At 37.5% G+C, this 24,024-nt stretch overlaps 1 protein-coding gene across 1 annotated transcript in view; it reads right to left on the bottom strand.

Annotated features, from left to right (window-relative positions):
• Positions 1-12,878: 12,878 nt before the first annotated feature.
• LOC127673567 (formyl peptide receptor 2-like) overlaps positions 12,879-24,024 on the bottom strand; it is a 476,281-nt gene continuing 465,135 nt past the window's right edge. Inside the window, exon 2 of the mRNA XM_052169253.1 lies at positions 12,879-13,945. Within this exon, the coding sequence (XP_052025213.1) occupies positions 12,879-13,934 (1,056 nt within the window). The 5' untranslated portion in view covers positions 13,935-13,945. The remainder of the gene's footprint in view (positions 13,946-24,024) is intronic.

Raw genomic sequence — 24,024 nt, 5'->3', positions numbered from 1 at the left:
AGACTTTCAAAAAAGAGATACCAACACTCTTGATATTGTTCCACAAAACAGAAATGGAAGGAACATTACCAAGCTCATGCTATAAGGCCACAGTTACCTTGATAACCAAACCATACAAAGACTCAACACACACACACACACACACACACACAAAAGACAAATTCAGACCAATTTCCTTAAGAAAAATCAATGGAAAAATACTCAATAAAATATTTGCAAGCCAAGTCTGAAAACACAACAAAAACATTATCCAGCTTGATCAAGTAGACTTCATGTAAGGGTGTAGGTATGCTTCATTATTTAAAAATACATCAACATAGTACACCATATAAATAAATTGAAAGAAAGAAAAAACCCATGATTATCTTAATAGATACTGAAAATATTTGATAAAATCCAACACTCCTTCATGTTAAAAGTATTAGAGAAATCAGAGATATAGCATTATCAAAGCAATAATCTAAGCATAAGCAAAGCAATATACAGCAAGCCAATAGACAACATCAAACTAAATGGAGAGAAATTTAAAACATCAAAACTGCTTAGATGAATTAATTACTTTACAGCATTCCTGATTTGATTCAAATTACTTTAAGAGGAAATTTTTAGGAGATAGTTTTAGTTGTTTTGCCAGGAAAATGTATTAACATTAGAATCAAGAATAGAATGTGCTCCTTCCTCATAGAATAGTAATAGCTGCATTATAAGAAGACAATGAGCTTTCATTAATTGCATTACAAAGACAATTAGGCATGCAATGGATTTGTGATCAAGGAAAAACATTCATTCTAGGTCAGATCCAAGGGTGAAGCCACAGGTATGCAGTGTGATAAACAAAGCCAGGTGAACCTGTTGCTTTGAACTCATAAGCTTATAGAATAAAACACTGTTTTGAACTTACTATCACCACTCTTGAGTAACTCCCCTATCTATGAGGTAATTTTATAAAGAACATATAAAAAGGCTGGGAGAAGAAACAAAGGGTGGCTGTTAGGGCTCCTCTCCACCCTCCAAATGCATATATGTGTATATATCTGTCTCAATATATGCACAATATGTCTAGGTGTATATGTCAGTCTGTCTATATGTGTTTTCATGCATACATATGGCATGGCACAAGCAGACCATAGACATAAAGAGCTCTACCTACATATGTAGATGTATGTGTATGTAAGTATGCATATGTACTTGTGAAACTGATGAAATAGATGATAGGGCTGGGCCACAGTTTGTTTCTGTGTACGTCTATGTGTCTGTGTGTCTATGTGTCTGTGTGTCTGTGTGTTCCTGGCTTTATTTCTTTATTTTTCTCTGTGAAATTGCCAAAAATTATCATCTTTTGGCCCCAGAACAGTAAAAGTTGCCGGAACCCAGAAGCTTCTGGCCTACATAGCACTGAAAGTTAAATTGCCAAAAAACTTTAGCTTCTGGCACTTAGAACAATAAGAGAGAATTACGAAGCCAGAGGTCATCAGCATTTGGCCTTCATCCAACACTGTGTCATACTTCAGTATTTGAATGCCATGGCTGGCCCCAAAAATAAGGTCTACATTCTGTCATGCCACACGCAATGGACGAAAGATGCCCACAGATCTGCCTTCCAATGCCTGCATAGTACAAGCAGACCATAAACAGACAGAGTTGTACTACTACAATGCAGCACAGTGGGGGCAGAGGAAGACGGATACTTATGGACTACCAGGTCCGTGGGTGACTCTCCCCACAGACCTGCCCTATGCAACATAGTACAGATAGACCTTAGACACACAGAGCCACCATGCAGTGTACCTCAGGAAGATGAAAACAGAATGAGACCTGCAGGCTGCCATGTCCACAGACCTGCCTGCCACCTTGCCACACAGGAGGGATGTGAACCACGAGAGGCCTCATTTCTGCTATACCATGCACTGCAGACAGAGATGGTCACCCAGAGATCCGCCAGCTTCTGCCCAGCCCGCAGCAGGACCCATCAAAAAGAATGTGGTGGACAGACAGTAGAGAAAGAGAAGCAGAGTACCTCAAACATTATGAAGAGATGAAAGTGGTGATTCAAAGGTGAAGAGGATCATCCTGTTGTGAGTGGGACCACCTGGGACCATGGTGAGGTCTCAGCCCAAGCTGCTACTGAGGCCCATGCCATGGAAGTTGTCAATGCCCACAGCTTCTATTACCACTGGAGAACATGGGGATGGCCCTGATCTGGGACACTGTGAGTGTACATGAACTGCAGAACTGGCTCCATCCGTCATTGGCGATGGTACTCTGGAGAATTGGTACCACCGCTCACCTGTAGCACTACTCAGAAGAGGAGGAAGTTCACATTACCCAGGCAGCACATTGGAGCTGGTCTTAGTAGTGGAGGTGTGGATAAGCCAATCCGAGGATGTGAATGTGTGAAAGCTGACCCAGTCACTTGTTGCCAGGGAGTGGCACAACACAGAGGTGACGCCCTCTCACTCTCACCACTCACCTGCTGCAGTAGGAGAGCTGTTGCCTGGGTAGACATGAGAGCAGGATGTGGCACGCAGGACAGAGTGCCCTGAACCTGTCTGCGCAGCACAGTGGAGCCTTGATAACAAAGGCAATGGTGAGCCAGATTCAAAGGTGTCAGAGCGTAAGAGGTGGCCCAGACCTTAGCAGGCTGCAGAGTAGAGAGAACGGCCCCAGGGCCTCCACTGGGCAGCATAGTGGAGCTGGCTCTGGAGGGGTTGGTGTGAGTGAGCTTGCTCCAAGGGCATGAGATCAGCAATGCTGACCCTGCTATTTTTGTAGATAAATGTTTTAGAAAATTACCCATGGATTAAATGTTACCCAAAAGGGGAGATAGAGAAAGATGTTGATAGTAAGTTCAAAGCAGTGTTTCATTCTGTAAGCCCATTATAATTTCCAAATAACAGTTTCACCTGGCCTCACCTTATCATAGTGAACACCTGTGGCCTCACTCTTTGACCTGACCTAGAAGGAATGCTTTTCCTTGATCACAAATTTGTCCCAAGCCTATTTCTCATTTTATTATAGTTGTGAAAGTTCATTATTATGCAGCCTTTGCTTTCTATTTTATGAGTAATGGGAACATTCTATTGTAGAGTCTCAGTTCATTATATCTTTCTGGCAAAACGACTAAAATAATTTCTTAAAACTTTCTTCCAAAAATTATTTGAATCACATCAGGAATTCTATAAAATAATTATTATTCTAAACAGTATTAACTCAGAAAGGTTAATATTTAGGTTGAACTGCAGGAAATTTGCTTAATAGGGTGAGCTAATGCCCAGGAATCCTTGAGTTGTTAAATAGGGACAAGAAAGTCATATCAGCTGCAAGAAGCAATCCTGAGATGAAGCGTCTCAGGCAGCATGAGACATGGAAGGAGTACTGCTAGGATCACACTGTCACAGAAGCTAGAGATATCAAACCAGAACAATGAGTCACAGCAATGAGCATTTGCAAGAGGTGTCTTGACAGAGAGTTATATTAAGAGACACACTCTGACCTACTACAGTTTCCACAATGACATTTTTTTTTATGTTTTGGTTTTTGTTTGGTTGGCTTGAGATGCAAAGCGAGCTACTGGATACTGAGTGCCATCTTATGGCTGTTCCGACACAAAACACCTAAACAGAAGTCATTCGGCTATAGGAACTGATAGAGAAGACAGAAAACTGCTTCTTTCCTCTGGGTGCTCTGACCATGCACTGAGTTCCTAAGTGCATGCACCTGTACGAACACCTGTAGATATGTGGCTCAGGTCCTCTGCAAGAGCAACAACTGCTCCTAATCACCGAGCCTTTAATCTCAGTAGTACTATATATGTTTTCTGTTGGCAAAAATTATAGTCATTAACCTCCATATATGCCTCTATAACATGAGCTTGTAGGCAAATTTATAGACCATGTTCTTGATTTTATATTGATGTGAGAGGACACATCTCACTGTGGTCAGTGCCACCCCTGTATTGATACTCCTAAGTGATATAAGAAACAGGCTCAGTAAGCAATGGAGAAAAAGCTAGGATGAAGCACTCATCCAATTCTTCAGCTTCAATTCCTGCAATATTTGAGTTCCTTCCCTGACTTCTCTCAATGATGGCCTTTTATCTACAAGTGTAAGATAACACAAGCCCTTTCTCTCTTGAGAATCTTATGGTCTTGGTATTTTACCACATCAACAGAACCCTATAGGACAAGGCCTCAAACACTTCATAAAAGTGTATTACTAATAGTTAAATCCACAGATTTTTCCCTATATTCATAAGATCCGCTCACAAATGATTGGTTCTGGTACAACCAAACCATTAAAAACAGTTTTCTTTAAGTCCAATTGATAGGGTTGATAGAAATGAAAGAATGTAAAGATCTCAGATAATATTTGCTCATTTACTATATTCTAGAACACTGACACAAAGGTCAAACCATTCCCATCTATCCTTGTCAATTTCATATCTATATACATCTTTGTAAATCATATTTTAATACGATTTATATTTTACATATTTAAATTTTTGAATTTATTTTAAAAGATAATATCCATGCATACCTCTACCTCCATACAATCAAATGAATCCACTGTCTTTTATCCAGAAGTGAATACAGAGTCCTATTGACAATCACAATTGCCCTTGATATTCTCAAATATAAATGCATGTAAAATTGCCTATTATCTATGTTGTTCTCCTTCCAACATTTATTGTAGTAAGGAGACAAAATAAGAAAGAAAATAAAAATATTTGACATACATAAATATGTCTGCAAGATTGAAAGAAGAAATATTTCTTTAAAATTAGAGATAAATGTAACTAGTTACATGTGTAAAGGTGCTTATTTATAATTGTTATGCTGTTTTTCAAATTTCACATATCACTTTCCCTCAAATATTTATAAGTTTGGCCCAGAATGGCTGAGAAAAACCTGAATTATTGAAAAATCTGAGCAACTAGCAGATCTGTCTGACTTGAGTTCTTACACATTTATTGCATATAAATGAAAATATACATTCTTCATGACGTGCCCTAGGAGGTATCCTACATTTTAAAAATGTTCATCCTTCTCCACTATATAGTACCATTTCAGTGTAATCAGGATAAATTACCCCAGCTAGTTCAGAAAAAATTGTAGTCCGGAGTTGTGTGCTCTCACTGGGAAAGGTAGATTACTCCTGTAGTCCCTCTGAGGGAAGTTTATCCAGGAAAATGGCTGGATCACAGGAGTTCAGAGCCAAAAGAGGAAGCACAGAAAGACCATATTGAAAAAGACTTAAAAAGAAAAACAATGCAAGAAAGTATGGTATACTGCTTGAAATAACTAAATGATAAAAAGTGGTAATATAGGAAGAAGGAATGAGAGATTTCTTTCATAAGAACGAAGACCACTACACCAACAGAGAATGAATTCATGGATGTGGGAAGTGGATATTTTACTAGTGGATACAAAGGGCTAATGGTAAGCTTTGGCTCCTTCATTTCTGGACCTATGAATAGTTCAAAAAGTAGAGGCAGTACCACAGAGTCGAGCTGTAGCAAAGAATAAACAACTTCTCAAAGGACATTTCTCTAGCTCAGGGAAGTACTGATATCTATGTGATGCCATAACTGATTCTCCAAAATACCAAGCCACCTGACTCATTGATTGTGAAAAATAGCTGAGGTTTGATGAGATTCTCCTGACTCTATCTACTAACTCCTGAGATTACACCCTGGTATTGCACAGTAATTAAACTCAATGCAACATACATGCTAAGCACTCTTTCAACTGAGCTACACATCCAAGCCCCAGAACCAGATATTTTTAATCACATCCCCCATACTTTAGTATCCTCATCAATGGTTGAAAAAAGTTTAAGATAGAAAAGGGAAAATGCCTGCCCCATGGTTGTGTTTTCCCTGAAGCATCTGTTGTACATCAGCCTCTGAGAAACTAGAACTCTGGTGGAATATGGAGTTGGGCAAGATACAGAAGAGTTAGATGGGTGAGGGAATCCCAGCAGAGGTTCAAGATGATGCATCTCTGGGAATGTTTTTTAAAAAAAGAAATACAGAATAGTGCATGGCTTGGGGTGAGTGAAACAAGAAGCCAACCCCAAAGGTACCTCCTGAAGAGATGGGGGGGTCCTGGTTTAATCAGCAACATAGGGGTTGAAAAAAAAAAAGCAGTTCTAAGATCTGGGCAGAAAGGCCGACTTGTTTTCATGCTTTGTGTCTCAACAACCACAAGATGGTACACAGAATCCAGTAAGTTGCTTTACATCTACTTGTGAAACAAATTAAAACACCCAGAGGCATTAGTTTTCTGCCTTTGATACCTCCATCTCCTTCTAGATTCAAGATTGGAAAACATCTGCTTCTATATGAAGGGGTTTTCTTTATTAAAGTACCCTGATTCCAGGCAAATGAAATGAACATCAAGTTTAATGCCCCTATTTTAAAAACAAAAACAAAAACAAAAAAACAAAACTTATGCTTAGTTATTCCACACGTGGTCATGTACCCAAAAGACTCCATAACCCATCATAGACAACCGCTCATACATGTTTATTGCTGCTGTATTCACAATAGCAAGTAAATTAATTTGCCCTACATATATGTAACAACAATTAATAAAAAAAAAAATAAAAAGACACCATGGATTTGAAAAAGACAAGAAAGAGTATATGGAAATTTTGGAAAAAGAAAAAGGAAGAATGAAATGATGTGACTCTATTATAATCTCAAAATAAAGATAGAGAAGAAAATTTGGCGAAGGAACATGTGGAGAGATAGAAGGGGTAAAGGTGATGATTGTCCAATGAATTTAATCAGCATATACATACATATTGGCAATGGTTAAAGAAAATTTGATAATTTTCTTGTTAATTGACTCTTTTTCACTATCAAAGAAATATTTTAAACCCATTTATTTTTGGTATTTTAGAATTCTTTCCTATAGCAGTTCCCTTAAACTGACTTATACAATATTTCTTTTTTTTCTTTTTTTTATTCGATATATTTTTTATTTACATTTCAAATGATTTCCCCTTTTCTAGCCCCCCACTCCCCAAAAGTCCCGTAAACCCCCTTCTCTCCCCCTGTCCTCCCACCCATCCCTTCCCACTTCCCCGTTCTGGTTTTGCCGAATACTGCTTCACTGAGTCTTTCCAGAACAAGGGTTCACGCCTCCTTTCTTCTTGTACCTCATTTGATGTGTAGATTATGTTTTGGGTATTCCAGTTTTCTAGGTTAATATCCACTTATTAGTGAGTGCATACCATGATTCACCTTTTGAGTCAAGGTTACCTCACTTAGTATGATGTTCTCTAGCTCCATCCATTTGCCTAAGAATTTCATGAATTCATTGTTTCTAATGGCTGAATAGTACTCCATTGTGTAGATATACCAGGTTTTTGCATCCACTCTTCTGTTGAGGGATACCTGGGTGCTTTCCAGCATCTGGCAATTATAAATAGGGCTGCTATGAACATAGTAGAGCATGTATCCTTATTACATGGTGGGGAATCCTCTGGGTATATGCCCAGGAGTGATATAGCAGGATCTTCTGGAAGTGAGGTGCCCAGTTTTCAGAGGAAGCACCAGATTGATTTCCAGAGTAGTTGTACCAATTTGCAACCCCACCAGCAGTGGAGGAGTGTTCCTCTTTCTCCACATCCTCTCCAACACCTGCTGTCTTCTGAATTTTTAATCTTAGCCATTGTGACCTGTGTAAGGTGAAATCTCAGGGTTGTTTTGATTTGGATTTCCCTAATGACTAATGAAGTTGAGCATTTTTTGAGATGCTTCTCCGCCATCCGAAGTTCTTCAGGTGAGAATTCTTTGTTTAACTCTGTACCCCATTTTTTAAAAGGGTTGTTTGGTTTTCTGGAGTCTAACTTCTTGAGTTCTTTATATATATTGGATATTAGCCCTCTATCTGATGTAGGATTGGTGAAGATCTTTTCCCAATTTGTTGGTTAACGATTTGTCCTTTTGATGGTGTCCTTTGCCGTACAGAAACTTTGTAATTTTATGAGGTCCCATTTGTCAATTCTTGATCTTAGAGCATACGCTATTGGTGTTCTGTTCAGAAACTTTCTCCCTGTACCGATGTCCTCAAGGGTGCAATCAACTACATAAACAAACTCAAAGAAAAAAAAAATGGTCATTTCATTGGATGCTGAAAAAGCATTTGACAAAATTCAGCATCCTTTCATGCTTAAAGTCTTGGAAAGAACAGGAATTCAAGGCCCATACCTAAGCATAGTAAAAGCAATATACAGCAAACCGGTAGCCAGCATCAAACTAAATGGAGAGAAACTTGAAGCAATCCCACTAAAATCAGGGACTAGACAGGGCTGCCCCCTTTCTCCTTATCTTTTCAATATTGTATGTGAGGTACTAGCTCGGGCAGTTAGACAACATAAGGAGGTCAAAGGGATACAAATTGGAAAGGAAGAAGTCAAACTATCATTATTTGCAGATGACATGATAGTCTACCTAAGTGATCCAAATAACTCCACTAGAGAACTCCTACAGCTGATAAACAACTTCAGCAAAGTGGCAGGTTATAAAATCAACTCAAGCATATCAGTGGCCTTCCTATACTCAAAGGATAAGCAGGCTGAGAAAGAAATTAGGGAAATGACCCCCTTCACAATAGACACAAACAGTATAAAGTATCTTGGGGTGACTATAACCAAACATGTGAAAGATCTGTATGACAAGAACTTCAAGACTCTGAAGAAGGAAATGGAAGAAGACCTCAAAAAATGGGAAAACCTCCCATGCTCATGGATCGGTAGAATCAATATAGTTAAAATGGCCATTTTGCCAAAAGCAATATACAGATTCAATGCAATACTTATCAAAATCCCAACTCAATTCTTCACAGAGTTAGAAAGAGCAATTATCAAATTCATCTGGAATAACAAAAAACCCAGGATAGCTAAAACTATTCGCAGCAACAAAAGAAATTCTGGGGGAATCAGTAGCCCTGACCTCAAGCAATAGTGTTAAAAACTGCATGGTATTGGTACAGTGACAGGCAGGAGGATCAATGGAACAGGATTGAAGATCCAGAAATGAACCAACACACCTATGGCCACTTGATCCTTGACAAAGAGGCTGAAAATATCCAATGGAAAAAAAGATAGCCTTTTCAGCAAATGGTGCTGGTTAAACTGGAGGTCAGCATGCAGAAGAATGGGAATTGATCCATCCTTGTCTCCTTGTACTAAGCTCAAATCCAAATGGATCAAGGACCTCCACATAAAGCCAGACATTCTGAAGCTAATAGAAAAGAAACTGGGGAATATTTCTTTTTTTTAATTTTTTTAAATTTTTTTATTCGATATATTTTTATTTACATTTCAAATGATTTCCCCTTTTCTAGACCCCCCACTCCCCGAAAGTCCCATCAGCCCTCTTCCCTCCCCCTGTTTTCCCACCCAACCTTTCCCACTTCCCTGTTCTGGTTTTTCCCTATACTGCTTCACTGAGTCTTTCCAGAGCAAGGGGCCACTTCTCCGTTCTTCTTGTACCTCATTTAATGTGTGGATTATGTTTTGGGTATTCCAATTTTCTAGGTTAATATCCACTTATTAGTGAGTGCATACCATGATTCATCTTTTCAGTCTGGGTTACCTCACTTAGTATGATGTTCACTAGCTCCATCCATTTGCCTAAGAATTTCATGAATTCATTGTTTCTAATGGCTGAATAGTACTCCATTGTGTATATATACCACATTTTTTGCATCCACTCTTCTATTGAGGGATACCTGGATTCTTTCTACCTTCTGGCAATTATAAATAGGGCTGCTATAAACACAGTGGAACATGTATCCTTATTACATGCTGGGGAATCTTCTGGGTATATGCCCAGGAGTAGTATAGCAGGATCTTCTGGAAGTGAGGTGCCCAGTTTTCGGAGGAACCGCCAGACTGATTTCCAATTTGCAACCCCACCAGGAGTGGAGGAGTGTTCCTCTTTCTCCACATCCTCGCCAACATCTGCTTTCTCCTGAATTTTTAATCTTAGCCATTCTGACTGGTGTAAGGTGAAATCTCAGGGTTGTTTTGATTTGCATTTCCCTAATGTCTAATGAAGTTGAACAATTTTTTAAGCTGATTCTCCACCATCCGAAGTTCTTCAGGTGAAAATTCTTTGTTTAACTCTGTACTCCATTTTTTTAATAGGGTTATTTGGTTTTCTGGAGTCTAATTTCTTGAGTTCTTTATATATATTGGATATTAGCCCTCTATCTGATGTAGGGTTGGTGAAGATCTTTTCCCAATTTGTTGGTTGCCGAATTGCCCTTTTGATGTTGTCCTTTGCCTTACAGAAACTCTGTAATTTTATGAGGTCCCATTTGTCAATTCTTGATCTTAGAGCATAACCTATTGGTGTTCTGTTCAAGAACTTTCCCCCTGTACCGATGTCCTCAAGGGTCTTCCCCAGTTTCTTTTCTGCTAGCTTCAGAGTGTCTGGCTTTATGTGGAGGTCCTTGATCCATTTGGAGTTGAGCTTAGTACAAGGAGACAAGGATGGATCAATTCCCATTCTTCTGCATGCTGACCTCCAGTTGAACCAGCACCATTTGTTGAAAAGGCTATCTTTTTTCCATTGGATGTTTTCAGCCCCTTTGTGGAGGATCAAGTGGCCATAGGTGTGTGGGTTCATTTCTGGATCTTCAATCCTGTTGCATTGATCTGCTTGCCTGTCACTGTACCAATACCATGCAGTTTTTAACACTATTGCTCCGTAGTATTGCTTGAGGTCAGGGATACTGATACCCCCAGAATTTCTTTTATTGTTGAGAATAATTTTAGCTATCCTCGGTTTTTTGTTATTCCAGATGAATTTGAGGATTGCTCTTTCTAACTCTGTGAAGAATTGAGTTGGGATTTTGATGGGTATTGTGCAGGGCTGAAATCAATCACGTGGAAACAAAGAGAACCATACAAAGAATCAACGAATCCAGGAGCTGGTTCTTTGAGGTAATCAACAAGATAGATTAAACCCTTAGCCAGACTGACCAAAGGCCACAGAGAAAGTATCCAAATTAACAAAATTAGAAATGAAAAGGGGGATATAACAACAGAAACTGAGGAAATTCAAAAAATCATCAGGTCCTACTACAAAAGCCTACACTCAACACAACTGGAGAATCTGGAGGTAATGGACAATTTCCTTGACAGATACCAAATACCAAAGTTAAATCAGGACCAAATAGATCATCTAAACATTCCCATAACCCCTAAAGAAATAGAAGGGGTCATAGAAAGTCTTCCAACCAAAAAAAAAGCACAGGACCAGATGGTTTCAGTGCAGAATTCTATCAGACCTTCAAAGAAGACTTAACACCAATACTCTTCAAACTATTCCACAAAATAAAAATAGAAGGAACACTACCCAATTCCTTCTACGAAGCCACAATTACGCTGATACCAAAACCACACAAAGATCCAACAAAGAAAGAGAACTTCAGACCAATTTCCCTTATGAACATTGATGCAAAAATACTCAATAAAATTCTTGCCAACCAAATCCAAGAACACATCAAAACAATCATTCACCATGATCAAGTAGGCTTTATCCCAGGTCTGCAGAGTTGGCTCAATATATGGAAATCCATCAATGCAGTCCACTCATAAACAAACTCAAAGAAAAAACCCACATGGTCATTTCATTGGATGCCGAAAAAGCATTTGACAAAATTCAGCATCCTTTCGTGCTTAAAATCTTGGAAAAAACAGGAATTCAAGGCCCATACCTAAGCATAGTAAAAGCAATATACAGCAAACCAGTAGCCAGCATCAAACTAAATGGAGAGAAACTTGAAGCAATCCCACTAAAATCAGGGACTAGACAGGGCTGCCCCCTTTCTTCTTATCTTTTCAATATTGTATGTGAGGTACTAGCTCGGGCAGTTAGACAACATACGGAGGTCAAAGGGATACAAATTGGAAAGGAAGAAGTCAAACTACCATCATTTGCAGATGATATGATAGTCTACCTAAGTAACCCAAAAACTCCACTAGAGAACTCCTACAGCTGATAAACAACTTCAGCAAAGTGGCAGGCTATAAAATCAACTCAAGGAAATCAGTAGCCTTCCTATACTCAAAGGATAAGCAGGCTGAGAAAGAAATTAGGGAAATAACCCCCTTCACAATAGCCACCAACAGTATAAAGTACCTTGGGGTGACTCTTACCAAACATGTGAAAGATCTGTATGACAAGAACTTCAAGACTCTGAAGAAGGAAATGGAAGAAGACCTCAAAAAATGGAAAAACCTTCCATGCTCATGGATCGGCAGGATTAATATAGTTAAAATGGCCATTTTGCCAAAAGCAATATACAATATTTCTTATTAGTTATGAAATATTGGATAGTTCCATATCTCAGCCTCTCTTTTTACCTTTGTTGCTAAAATTGCTTCCCAGTGTGTAAGATAAGCAATTTCTACCCTTTCTCTTCAGGTCCCAAAGAAAATCCAATATTTGACTCATCATTTTGGAGAACTAATGAATTTTGTGTCAAATTCATTTTTGAGCTTCTTAATAGACCATAGATGATGAGGCCCTTACAGTAATATCATCATTCTTTATACAACCAACAACACACACAAAACAAACAAACAAACAAACAAACAAACAAACAAAAATAAACAAAAAAAACTAACCTAGAAAGTCTAAGGCATTCCCCTATGCTGTATATATAGAGCCCATATTCTAGGTTTCCCATACTCTGTATACTCTAGGCCCCTTTTCCCCTTTTACTTTACTTCTTTTCCCAAATTCAGGAGACACAGAAGCACTTTTTCAGATTAATAATGCTCTCTGCACAGCATAAGGTAAAACAAAACTGGAATGGAACTAAGGTGGGACAAAAAGTACCCATAGCCCCTCCTCATATTGCCTTCATCTCGATGTCTGCAGGAAGTGAAGCCAAATTGGTGTGTGCACCACTGATCTGGCCAGAGTTCTCACTCAGGGCTCTCTCCAGACTAGAAGACAGGGAATGAATCAGTCTTTCTTGAAAGTCCTGGCCCATGAAAACATAGAGAATTTGATTGATGCAGCTATTGAAAAAGGCCAGTGAGCTGGTTGGATTAACCAACCTATCAAGAATTTTATAATCAGCACTAAACAGCATCTCTTCAAGCCAGACTGTGCCTAAAAGGGCCACCAATTGAAAAGGAAACCAACAGATAAAGAAGGAAGCCACAACTGCTGTAAGAACTCGGAAGGGACGGCTGGAACAAACAATGGCTTTTTTGTGGATCTTGGTAGTGTTGAGTCCATAGCATATCACAATGATGGACAAGGGCATGCTGAAGCCAATAATAAACCTGATGATCCCTCTAGTTGTTAAAAACGTGATAACTGCGTTCACCTTTTCTACATCAGTTTTAGCCCAGGATCCAAAGTTGAATGTACAGTACTCATCCCCTCCAGGAACTCGGACTGTAGTCATGAAAATAAAAATGGGCAAAGTGAGAATCAGAGCTAAAATCCAGGGTCCAACAACCACCTTCCTAGCCAGACTCACAGTGCGGTGGTTCTGAGCCCAGACTGGATGCAGGACACAAATACACCGGTCCAAGGCAATGACAGCAATCAGGAAGACACTTCCAAATAGGTTTATGTCTACCACAATGTGCACTAATTTACACAGGAACCAGCCAAAAGGCCATTTTCCTTTCATAGCCATTTCAACGAGGAGGAATGGTAGAGTCGCTGTGAAAGAGAAGTCAGCCAAAGCTAGATTCAGATAACAGATAGTGGTGACAGTGTATGGCATCCGGAATCCAGTTACCCAGATCACTAGTCCATTGCCGAGCACGCCAAGGAAGAAAGTGATGGAGACAACAACCATTGAGAGGATCCACAGAACTCTGGAGATTGTAGAATCATAGACCACCACTTCTGATCCATTCAGATGGATGGAGGAGTTGGTTTCCATTTGGTCTGCACCTGAAAATTTTCAAAAACAACCATTTCTCAGATGTGGTTCCCTATGACATGACCCGTATTTTGAATGTTCACCATATTCTACTAGAGGAAAACCATTTTACCAGTAATATTCCAAAACTAGCTTTTTATTGGATGCCTTTCTCAGATAGCATAGCTCTCCAGATCCTGTTTATTCCTAAAAAATTCAAGCTTTCTGACTGATTATCAAAAACTAATAAGCCCTTATGTCCCAAGAGTGATACTGAACTGAGGGTGAACAGAAAGCAAAATACTTCAAGGAAAGTGGTGGGATCAGTAGACTATACTTTGGTGAAGACTTTTTTTCAGTTCTCATGTTCACAAGAGAAATAATTCAGAGGAGATATGCCAAAAGTTCAATCAAAATTTTGTTTAGCAAAGCAATGAACTGTAAACTCCAAAGATAGAGGAAAAGACACAGACAGACAGACAGACAGACAGGCAAAAGATATTCAGTGGTATGACCCAAAGCAGTACATTATACTCTGCACTCTAGATTTCAAAGGCATTTTTGTGAAGATCTATGAGATGAGTGGTATACATATGGAAATAAGGTGGTCTTTTATTCTTCAAACTTGTAGTAGACCAGATGCTGTTTTTGAGTATTGATTACTATGATCCTCTTGAAATTTTATAAGCATAAGAGGTTAAAACTACCACAGTTTAGAGAATATTATAACAAAACTAGGGTCACATGCAGAATTTTTGATAATGTATAAATATCATTATTAGTGATGCCTCTTGGTTTCTTGTATAGCAGAAAGATTCTAACTGCATCATAAAGAATGTTTAAACATGAAGGAAATTTCTGGAAGCAGCTGGACACAGTGACAGGTAGGTACCATCTCTATATTCAATCCAGTGCCATCCATTTTCCCTGCTTGAGAAGAAGTTCCTCACACCTTGGTTTACAAAAGTATACATGTCTGCACAGTTTAGTGTTATGTGGGTTAGAGGGTGATGTCTAATGAATTTTGGTGAAGTTTATAGACTTCACCAAAAGTCTACAAACATGCATTCTGTAATTATTGTATATGGAACTTATATTGAACTATAAATATAACTCTAAAAGGTTCATTATTTCTCATTTTTGTAAGACTAGAATGAGGCTAAGAGAAAATACGTCCCTGAAAGCTACCTAAATAGTAGATAGACTTTTACTTAGCTGCATCTGAGTCTATCTACCATACCAAATGTGACAGATGTTGCTAAATATGCCCTTCGACCTCCCCCAAGAATCTGATCACTTGCTCTCTGCTAGGCAAACCACAGGTTTTTTTTTTGTTTTGTTTTTTTTGGTTTTTTTTTTTTTTTGGTTTTTTTTTGTGATAATAAACAGTTTATTTTACTCTTTTGCTTATGACATAATTAATGACAAAAATATTTTCCCAAAATTCATATTGTCTGCTGAACTCCCTTTCTAAGTTCTGGGGAAAAAATGATAGTTTTTGTAATTTACCAAACTGGGCAAATAAATTAGCTTTTTTTTTTTAATTTTTTTTTATTCGATATAATTTATTTACATTTCAAATGATTTCCCCTTTTCTAGCCCCCCCCTCCTCGAAAGTCCCGTAAGCGCCCTTCTCTTCCCCTGTCCTCCCTCCCACCCCTTCCCAGTTCCCCGTTCTGGTTTTGCCGAATACTGTTTCACTGAGTCTTTCCAGAACCAGGGACCACTTCTCCTTTCTTCTTGTATTTCATTTGATGTGTGGATTATGTTTTGGGTATTCCAGTTTTCTAGGTTAATAACCACTTATTAGTGAGTGCATACCATGATTCACCTTTTGAGTCTGGGTTACCTCACTTAGTATGATGTTCTCTAGCTCCATCCATTTGCCTAAGAATTTCATGAATTCATTGTTTCTAATGGCTGAATAGTACTCCATTGTGTAGATATACCACATTTTTTGCATCCACTCTTCTGTTGAGGGATACCTGGGTTCTTTCTAGCATCTGGCAATTATAAATAGGGCTGCTATGAACATAGTAGAGCATGTATCCTTATTACATGGTAGGGAATCCTCTGGGTATATGCCCAGGAGTGGTATAGCAGGATCTTCTGGAAGTGAGGTGCCCAGTTTTCAGAGGAACCGCCAGACTGATTTCCAGAGTGGTTGTACCAATTTGCAACCCCACCAGCAGTGGAGAAGTGTTCCTCTTTCTCCACACGCTCTCCAACACCTGCTGTCTCCTGAATTTTTAATCTTAGCCATTCTGACTGGTGTAAGATGAAATCTTAGGGTTGTTTTGATTTGCATTTCCCTAATGACTAATGAAGTTGAGCATTTTTTAAGATGCTTTTTAAGATGTTGCTAAATATGCCCTGTGACCTCCCCCAAGAATCTGATCACTTGCTCTCTGGTAGGCAAACCACAGTTTTATTGATGTAAGTTGTCTCTCCATCTATTTTTTAGTATGATTCCTAATCAGACTAGAGAGTATCTTGAATCTTCATTGCTTCTTAAGGTATTAATGGAGTCATGCATATGACACAATTTTGGATGAAAACACTAGAAGTAGAATTTCTCAGGGAGCTTCTATGATTACTTTTTTAGCTTCTTGAGAATAAGACTCACTTTTACTGTGTTTCCTGGTCTAGAATTAGTTCATAACTATATCTAGTGTAGCAAGTTAAACTAAGAAGTCTTTGTGAACAACCCAGGAAAAAGAAACAACATATTTTCTTATGCTATAGTGTGTGGGCTATAACAACTGCATACAGGCTATCTTTTTGGAATTTATTCATAGGCCTGATGTTGTTAATAATTATTATGTTAATAATAATAATGTTGTTAATAATTAATAATAGAGTGTGTGTCTGTGAGGGGATGGGAAATGGGTCAAAGGTAAAACATATTCTAGCCTATAATACACATGTAAGCAGACAGGGCTGCCATACAAAAATACTAGAAGGAAAACTGTAACCCAACAAGGATAACTACTCACTTCACTCTCACCAAAAAACAACATAGAAAATAAATAATTCCATAAGAACAAAAACAAGTCAAGCAAACACGCACAAAGTAATACTGCCAACATCAAAATAATGGGAAATAGCAACCACTGTTCATTAATATATTTCAAAATCAATAGACTCAGTTCTCCCAATTAAAACTCTCAGGCTAAAAGAATGGATGCAAAAACAACATTCATCATTCTGCTGCATACAAGAAACATATATTAGCAATAAAAATAGACATTACCTCAGAGTAAAGTGCTAGAAAAAGGATTTCCAAGCAAATGATCCCAAGAAGCAAACTGCAGTAGCCATAGTAATATCCAATAAAACACACTTTCAACCAAAATTAATGAAAAGAGACAGGGAGTGTTATTTCATACTCATCAAAGGAACAATCTGCAAAGATGATAGCTCAGTTCTCAATAACTACACCCCAAACATATGAACACCAATATTGGTAAAAGAAATGTTGCCAAGGGAGACAACCATGAAGATGGAAGACCTAAGAAAGAGATCAGTAGACACAGCATCACCAACAGAATACAAGAGACCGAAGAGGGAATTTCAGGTATAGAAGATACCATAGAAGATATTGACACAACAGTCAAAGAAAAAAACTACAAAAAGCTCCTAACCCAAAATGTCCAAGAAATTCAGGACTCAGTGAAAAGATCAAACCTAAGAATAACAGGTATATAATGGAGTGAAGATTCTCAATTCAAATGGCCAGTAAACATCTTCAATAAAATCATAGAAGAAAACATCCCTAACCTAAAGAAAGAGCTTCCCATAAATGTTCAGGAAGATTAGAGTACACCAACTAGATTGGCACAGAAAAGAAATTCCTTCCATCACATAATAATCAAAACACCAAATTAACAGAACAAAGAAAGAATATCAAAAGCAGCAAGGGAAAATGGTCAAGGAACAAATAAAGGCAGACTTATCAGAATTACAACAGATTACTCAAAACAGAAACTCTAAAAGTCAGAAAATCTTGAGCAGATGTCATACAGACCCTAAGAGAACAAAAATGTCAGCCCAGACAAACTCTCAATTCCCATAGATGGAGAAACCAAGATATTCCATAACAAAACCAAATTTAAACAATATATTTCCAGTATAGAGGATAATAGAAGGGTAACTCCAACACAAGAAAAGAAACTACACCCAAGAAATAAGCCAAGAAATTAATGTTCTTACAATAAACCCAAGAAAACAGCACAAACATAATTCTACCTGTAACAACAAAAATAACAGGAAGCAACAACCACTGGTCTTTAATATCTCTCAACATCAGTGCATTCAAATCCCCAATAAAAAGACATAGGATAACAGACAAGATACATATACAGGACCCAGTATTTTGTTGCACAGAGGAAACACACTGCAATTACATAGACATACACTACCTCAGAGTAAAAGACTGGAAAAAAACTTTCCAAACAAATAGTTCCAAGAAACAAGCATGAGTAGCCATTCTAATTACCAATCAAATAGCCTTTCAAATAAAAGTTACTAAAAAAAGTTGGGGAAGGACACTTCATACTCATCAAAGAAAAATCCACCAAGATGAACTCTCAGTTTTGAATATCAATGTCCCAAATGCAAAAGCACCCACATTTGTAAAAGAAACATTACTGAAGCTCAAATCTCACACAATAATAGAGGGACACTTCAACACCCCATTCTCATTAATGGACAGATTCATTTAGTTTCTGGAAACAGAAACTAAACAGAGACACAATGAAGCTAACAGAAGTTATGAACCAAATGGATTTAGTAAATATCTACAGAACATTTCACCCTAAAACAAAAGAATATACCTTGTTCTCAGCAACTCATGGTACCCTCTCCAAAATTGATCATGTAATCAGTTACAAACAAGCTTCAACAGACAGAAGAATACTGAACTAATTCCATGCACTCTATGAGACAACGATGGACTAAAGCTGGTCTTCAATAACAAGAACAACAGAAACCCCACATACTCATGGATAGTCAACAGCTCTCAACTCAATGGTAACTTTGTCAGAAAAGAATTAAAGAAAGAAAATAAAGAATTTTTAGAATTTAATGAAAGTGAAGGCATAGCATACAAAATACATGGGACACAACAAAAGCAGTCAGAAGGAAAACACAAAGCTCTGAGTGTTATCATAAAGAAATTGGTGAGGGACTAAAGAGATGGCACAGTGGTTAAGAACACTGACTGTTCTTCCAGAGGTCCTGAGTTCAAATCCCAACAATCACATGGTGATTCATAGCCATCTTCATTCAGTGCACTCTTCTGAAGGCAGCTAAAGTATACTCATATACATAAAATAAATGAAATATTAAAAAATAAATAAATAAATTGGTGAGATCCCACATTAGAAGCTTAACAGAACTTATGAAAACTCTAGAACAAAAAAAGCAAATACACCCAAGAGGAGTAGAAAAAAAGAAATACTCAAACTCAGGACTGAAATCAATGAAATAAAAATAAGCAGAAGTATACAAAGAATCAAAACTAAGAGCTGGTTTTCTAAGAAAATCAACAAGATAGATAAACTATTAGCCAAACTAACTAGAGGGCTCAGAGACAGTACCCAAATCAACAAAATCAGAAATGAAAAGACATAACAATAGAATATGCGGGAATTAAAAAAAAATGCCAGATCCTATTACCATAGCCGATATTCAACAAAATGAGAAAATCTAGATTAAATGGATAATTTTCTGGAAAGATACAAGGTACCAAAATTAAGTCAGGATCAGATATGAATTTAAACAGAATCATATCCCCTAAGGAATAAGAAGCAGTCATTAAAAGCCTCTCAACAACAACAAAAAATAAAAAATAATAAAAAAAAAAATCCCAGGGCCAGATAATTTTTGTGGAGAATTCTATCAGACCTTCAAAGAAGACCTAATACGAATACTTCTGAAACTATTCCACAAAATACAAACAGGGGTCACACTATCTAATTTATTCTATGAAGCCACAGGTAAGTTGATACACCAAGACCCAACAAAGAAAGAAAACTTAAGACCAATTTCCTTATGAATATTGATGCAAAAATACTCAATAAAACTCTGACAAACAGAATCCAAGAACACATCAAAATGATCATTCACCATAATCAAGTAGACTTCATCCACAGGATACAGGATTAGTTCAGTATATGGAAATCCACCTATATAATCTATTACACAAACAAACTCAAAAAATACCACAGTATTATTTCATTAGATACTGAAAAAGACTATGATAAAATGCAAAACCCCATCATGTTGAAAGTCTTGGAAATATCAGAAAGCTAAGGCATATAACTAAACATAATAAAAGCAATATACAGCAACACCCTTCACAATAGTTAGCAATAACATAAAATATCTTACTGTAACTCTTACCAAGCAAGTTGAAGATGTTTATGAAAAGAACTTCAAGTCTCTGGAGAAAGAAAATAAAGAAGACTTCAGAAAATGCAAAAATCTACCTTGCTCATGGATTGGTAAGATTAATGTAGGAAAAATGACTAATAAGCAGCTTCAACAAGACAGATGAATATAAAATTACCTCTAACAAATCAGTAGCCTTCTTCTACCCAAAGGATCAATGTCCCTTCCCCAACAGCATTGAGCTGGACTTCTCAGCACATTCAAGCTACAACATTCCTGGCTGGCAGCCTCCACCCTCCACTGGTGTTATCTCTGGCCCTAGTTCCTTTGAGAACAATACAGCTGCTTTCACCTTGACAACCAAGGCTGCCTCAGGGCAGTCTCACCTGGAGACCAGCAGAGACCTGCAAGACTTGAAGCAGGGGACCCACTGAGAAGAGGAGCCAAGGAATAGGAGCCAAGGAATTCGCAGCTGCCTTCTCCTTGATGTGGGGGGAGGGCAGGGTTGTTTTCTAAAGACTATATTTATTGGCTAAATAATAGTAAAATCAGTCTCCATTGGCAAAATGTCATCCTGACTCATTTCTCTTTCATCCCCTTCCCGTTTATTCCCAGAATTCTCTTCCAGGTCTCCAGTTCTCATGTGGCCACAGGCGGCTACAGATCAATGGATGAGAAAGAAAATACAGAAACAATACCCTTCACAATAAACACAATAAATACATAATATCTTTGGGTAACTCTAACCAAACATGTAAAAGATCTGTATGACAAGAATTTTAAGTCTCACAAGAAAGAAATCTCAGAAAATGACGAGATCTCCCATGCTCACGGATTGGCAAGATTAGCATAGCAAAAATGCCCATCCTACCAAAAGCAATCTTTAGATTTAACACAATCCCTATCAAAATCCCAACACAATTCTTCAAAGGCATGGAAAAAGCAATATCTTTCCCCAAATCCAGCCCTACAAAGGATAATAGATGGAACATTTCAAAGAAAGTAATGTTTTTTTAAGAAACCCAAAAGAAGATAGCCACACAAACATAACTTTACCTCTAACAACAAAAATAACAGGAAGCAACAATCATTTTTCCTTAATAACTCTTAACATCAATGGACTCAGTTCAGCAATTGAAAAACATAGACTAAGAGACTGGATATGTAACATTCAACATTTTGCTCCATAAAGCAAACGGCACTGAGTGACAAAGACAGACACTACCTCAGAGCAAAAGGCTGGAAAAAAAATTCCAAACAAGAGGACCCAAGAAATAAAGTGAAGTAGCTATTCTAACATTAAATAAGCCAAAAGTTATCAAAAACATAAAGAAGGACACTTCATAATCATCAAAGGAAAAAAATCTACCAAGATGAACTCTCAATTCTGAACATCTATGCTCCAACTGCAAGGGCAACCACATTCATAAAAGAAACTTTAATAAAGCTCAAAGCACACATTGCACCTCACACAATAATAGTGGAAGACTTTAATACCCAACACTTAGCAATGGACAGATCATGAAAACAAAATCTAAAGGGAGATGCAGTGAAATTAATAGAAGGTATGAAACAAATTGTGTGTGTGTGTGTGTGTGTGTGTGTGTGTGTGTGTGTGTGTATGTGTGTGTGTGTATCACTTCATCGTAAAGCAAAAGAACATACTATCTTCTCAGTGCCTCATAGTACCTTCTCCAGAACTGACCATATAATTAATTAATCACAAACCAGTCCTCAGCAGATACAAGAACATTTAAATAATCCCATGCACCCTAAAAGATCACCAAGGACTAAGGCTGGTCTTCAATAACAACAGAAAGCCCACATACACTGGGAAGCTGAACTATTCTCTACTCAATGATAACTTGGTCAAGAAAGAAATTAAGAAATTAAAGACTTTTTAGAATTTAATGAAAATGAAGGTAGAACATGCCCAAACCTATGGGACACAAAGAAAGCAGTGCTAAGAGGAAAACTCATAGCTCTAAGTGGCTCCAAAAAGAAACTGCAAAGAGCATAAACTAGCAGTTTGACAGTACACATGAATGGTCTAGAAAAAAAGAAGCAAATACACCCAAGAGGAGCAGACGGTAGGAAATAATCAAACTCAGGACTGAAATCAACCAAGTAGAAACAAAAAGGAGTATACAATGAATCAAGAAAACTAGGAGCTTGGTTTTTGAGAAAATTCATCAAAATAGATAAACACTTAGCCAGCCTAAGCAGAGGGCACAGAGACAGTATCAAAATTAACAAAATCAGAAATGAAAAGGGAGACATAACAGCAGAAACTCCCCCCAAAAAATCAGAGCTTACTACAAAAATACATACTCAGCAAAACTGAAAATTTAAATGAAATAGATAATTTTCTATACAGATACCAGGTACCAAAGTTAAGTCAGGATCAGATAAAGAATCTAAACAGTTCCATAATCCTTAAAGAAATAGGAGCAGTCATTAAAAGTCTGCCATCCAAAAAATGCCCAGAACCAGATAGGTTTAATGCAGAATTCTATGAGACCTTCAAAGAAGACCTAATACCAATACTCTCCAAACTATTCCACAAAATAGAGACAGAAAAAACACTATCCAATTCATTCTATGAAGCCACAATTTGGCTTATCCTTAAACCACACAAAATCCCAACAAAAAAGAGAAGTTCAGACCAATTTCCCTTATGAATATCGATGCAAAAATACTCAATGAAATTCTGTGAAAACAAATCCAAGAAACATCAAAATAATCATCCATCATGATCAAGTAGGCTTCATCCTGGAAATACTAGGATGCTTCAGTATATGAAAATTCATCAACACAGTCCACTATATAATTGAACTCAAAGAATAAAAAAAGCCATGTAACCAACTCATTAGGTGCTAAGAAAGGATTTGACAGAATTCAATACCACTTCAAAGTAAAGGTCTTGGAAAAATCAGGAATTCAAGGTCCATACCTAAGCAAAGTAAAAGCAATATACAGCAAACCAGTAGTCAGCATCAGGCTAAATAAAGAGAAACTTAAAGCAATACCACTAAAATCAGGGACTAGACAAGTCTGACTGCTGTATCCCTATCTATTCAATATAATACTTGAAATCCTAGCCAGAGCAATTAAACAGCAAAAGGAGGTCAAAGAGATACAAATTGGAAAGGAAGAAGTCAAAGTATCACTATTTGTAGATGATATGATAATATACTTAAGTGACCCAAAAAAATTCACTGGAGAACTCCTAAGCCTGATAAACAACTTCAGCAAAGTGGCTGGATATAGAATTAACTCAAATAAATCAGTTGCCTTCCTCTACTCAAAAGAAAAAGAGGCTGAGAAAGAAAGTAGGGAAATGATACCCTTCATAATAGTAACATATAATATAAAATACCTTGATGTGACTCTAGCCAAGCAAGTGAAAGATATGTATTTCAAGAACTTCAAGTCTTTGGAGAAAAATATTGAATAAGATCTCAGAAGATGGAAAGATCTCCCATGCTCATAGATTGGCAGGACTAATATAATAAAAAAAAATGGCCATCTTACCAAAAGCAATTTACAGATTCAATCCAATACCCAACAAAATTCCAGCTAAATTCCTCATAGAGTTAAAAAGAGCAATTTGCAAATTCATTAGGAATAATGAAAAAACAAGGACAGCAAAAATTATTCTATACAATAAAAGAACTTCTGGAGGAATCACGATCCCTGACCTCAAGCTATATTACAG

The sequence above is a fragment of the Apodemus sylvaticus genome, chromosome 23, assembly GCF_947179515.1.
Source record: "Apodemus sylvaticus chromosome 23, mApoSyl1.1, whole genome shotgun sequence".
NCBI classification, from domain to species: domain Eukaryota; kingdom Metazoa; phylum Chordata; class Mammalia; order Rodentia; family Muridae; genus Apodemus; species Apodemus sylvaticus.
Note: the sequence above shows the minus strand (reverse complement) of the source record. Positions and strands in the feature narration are given on the sequence as shown.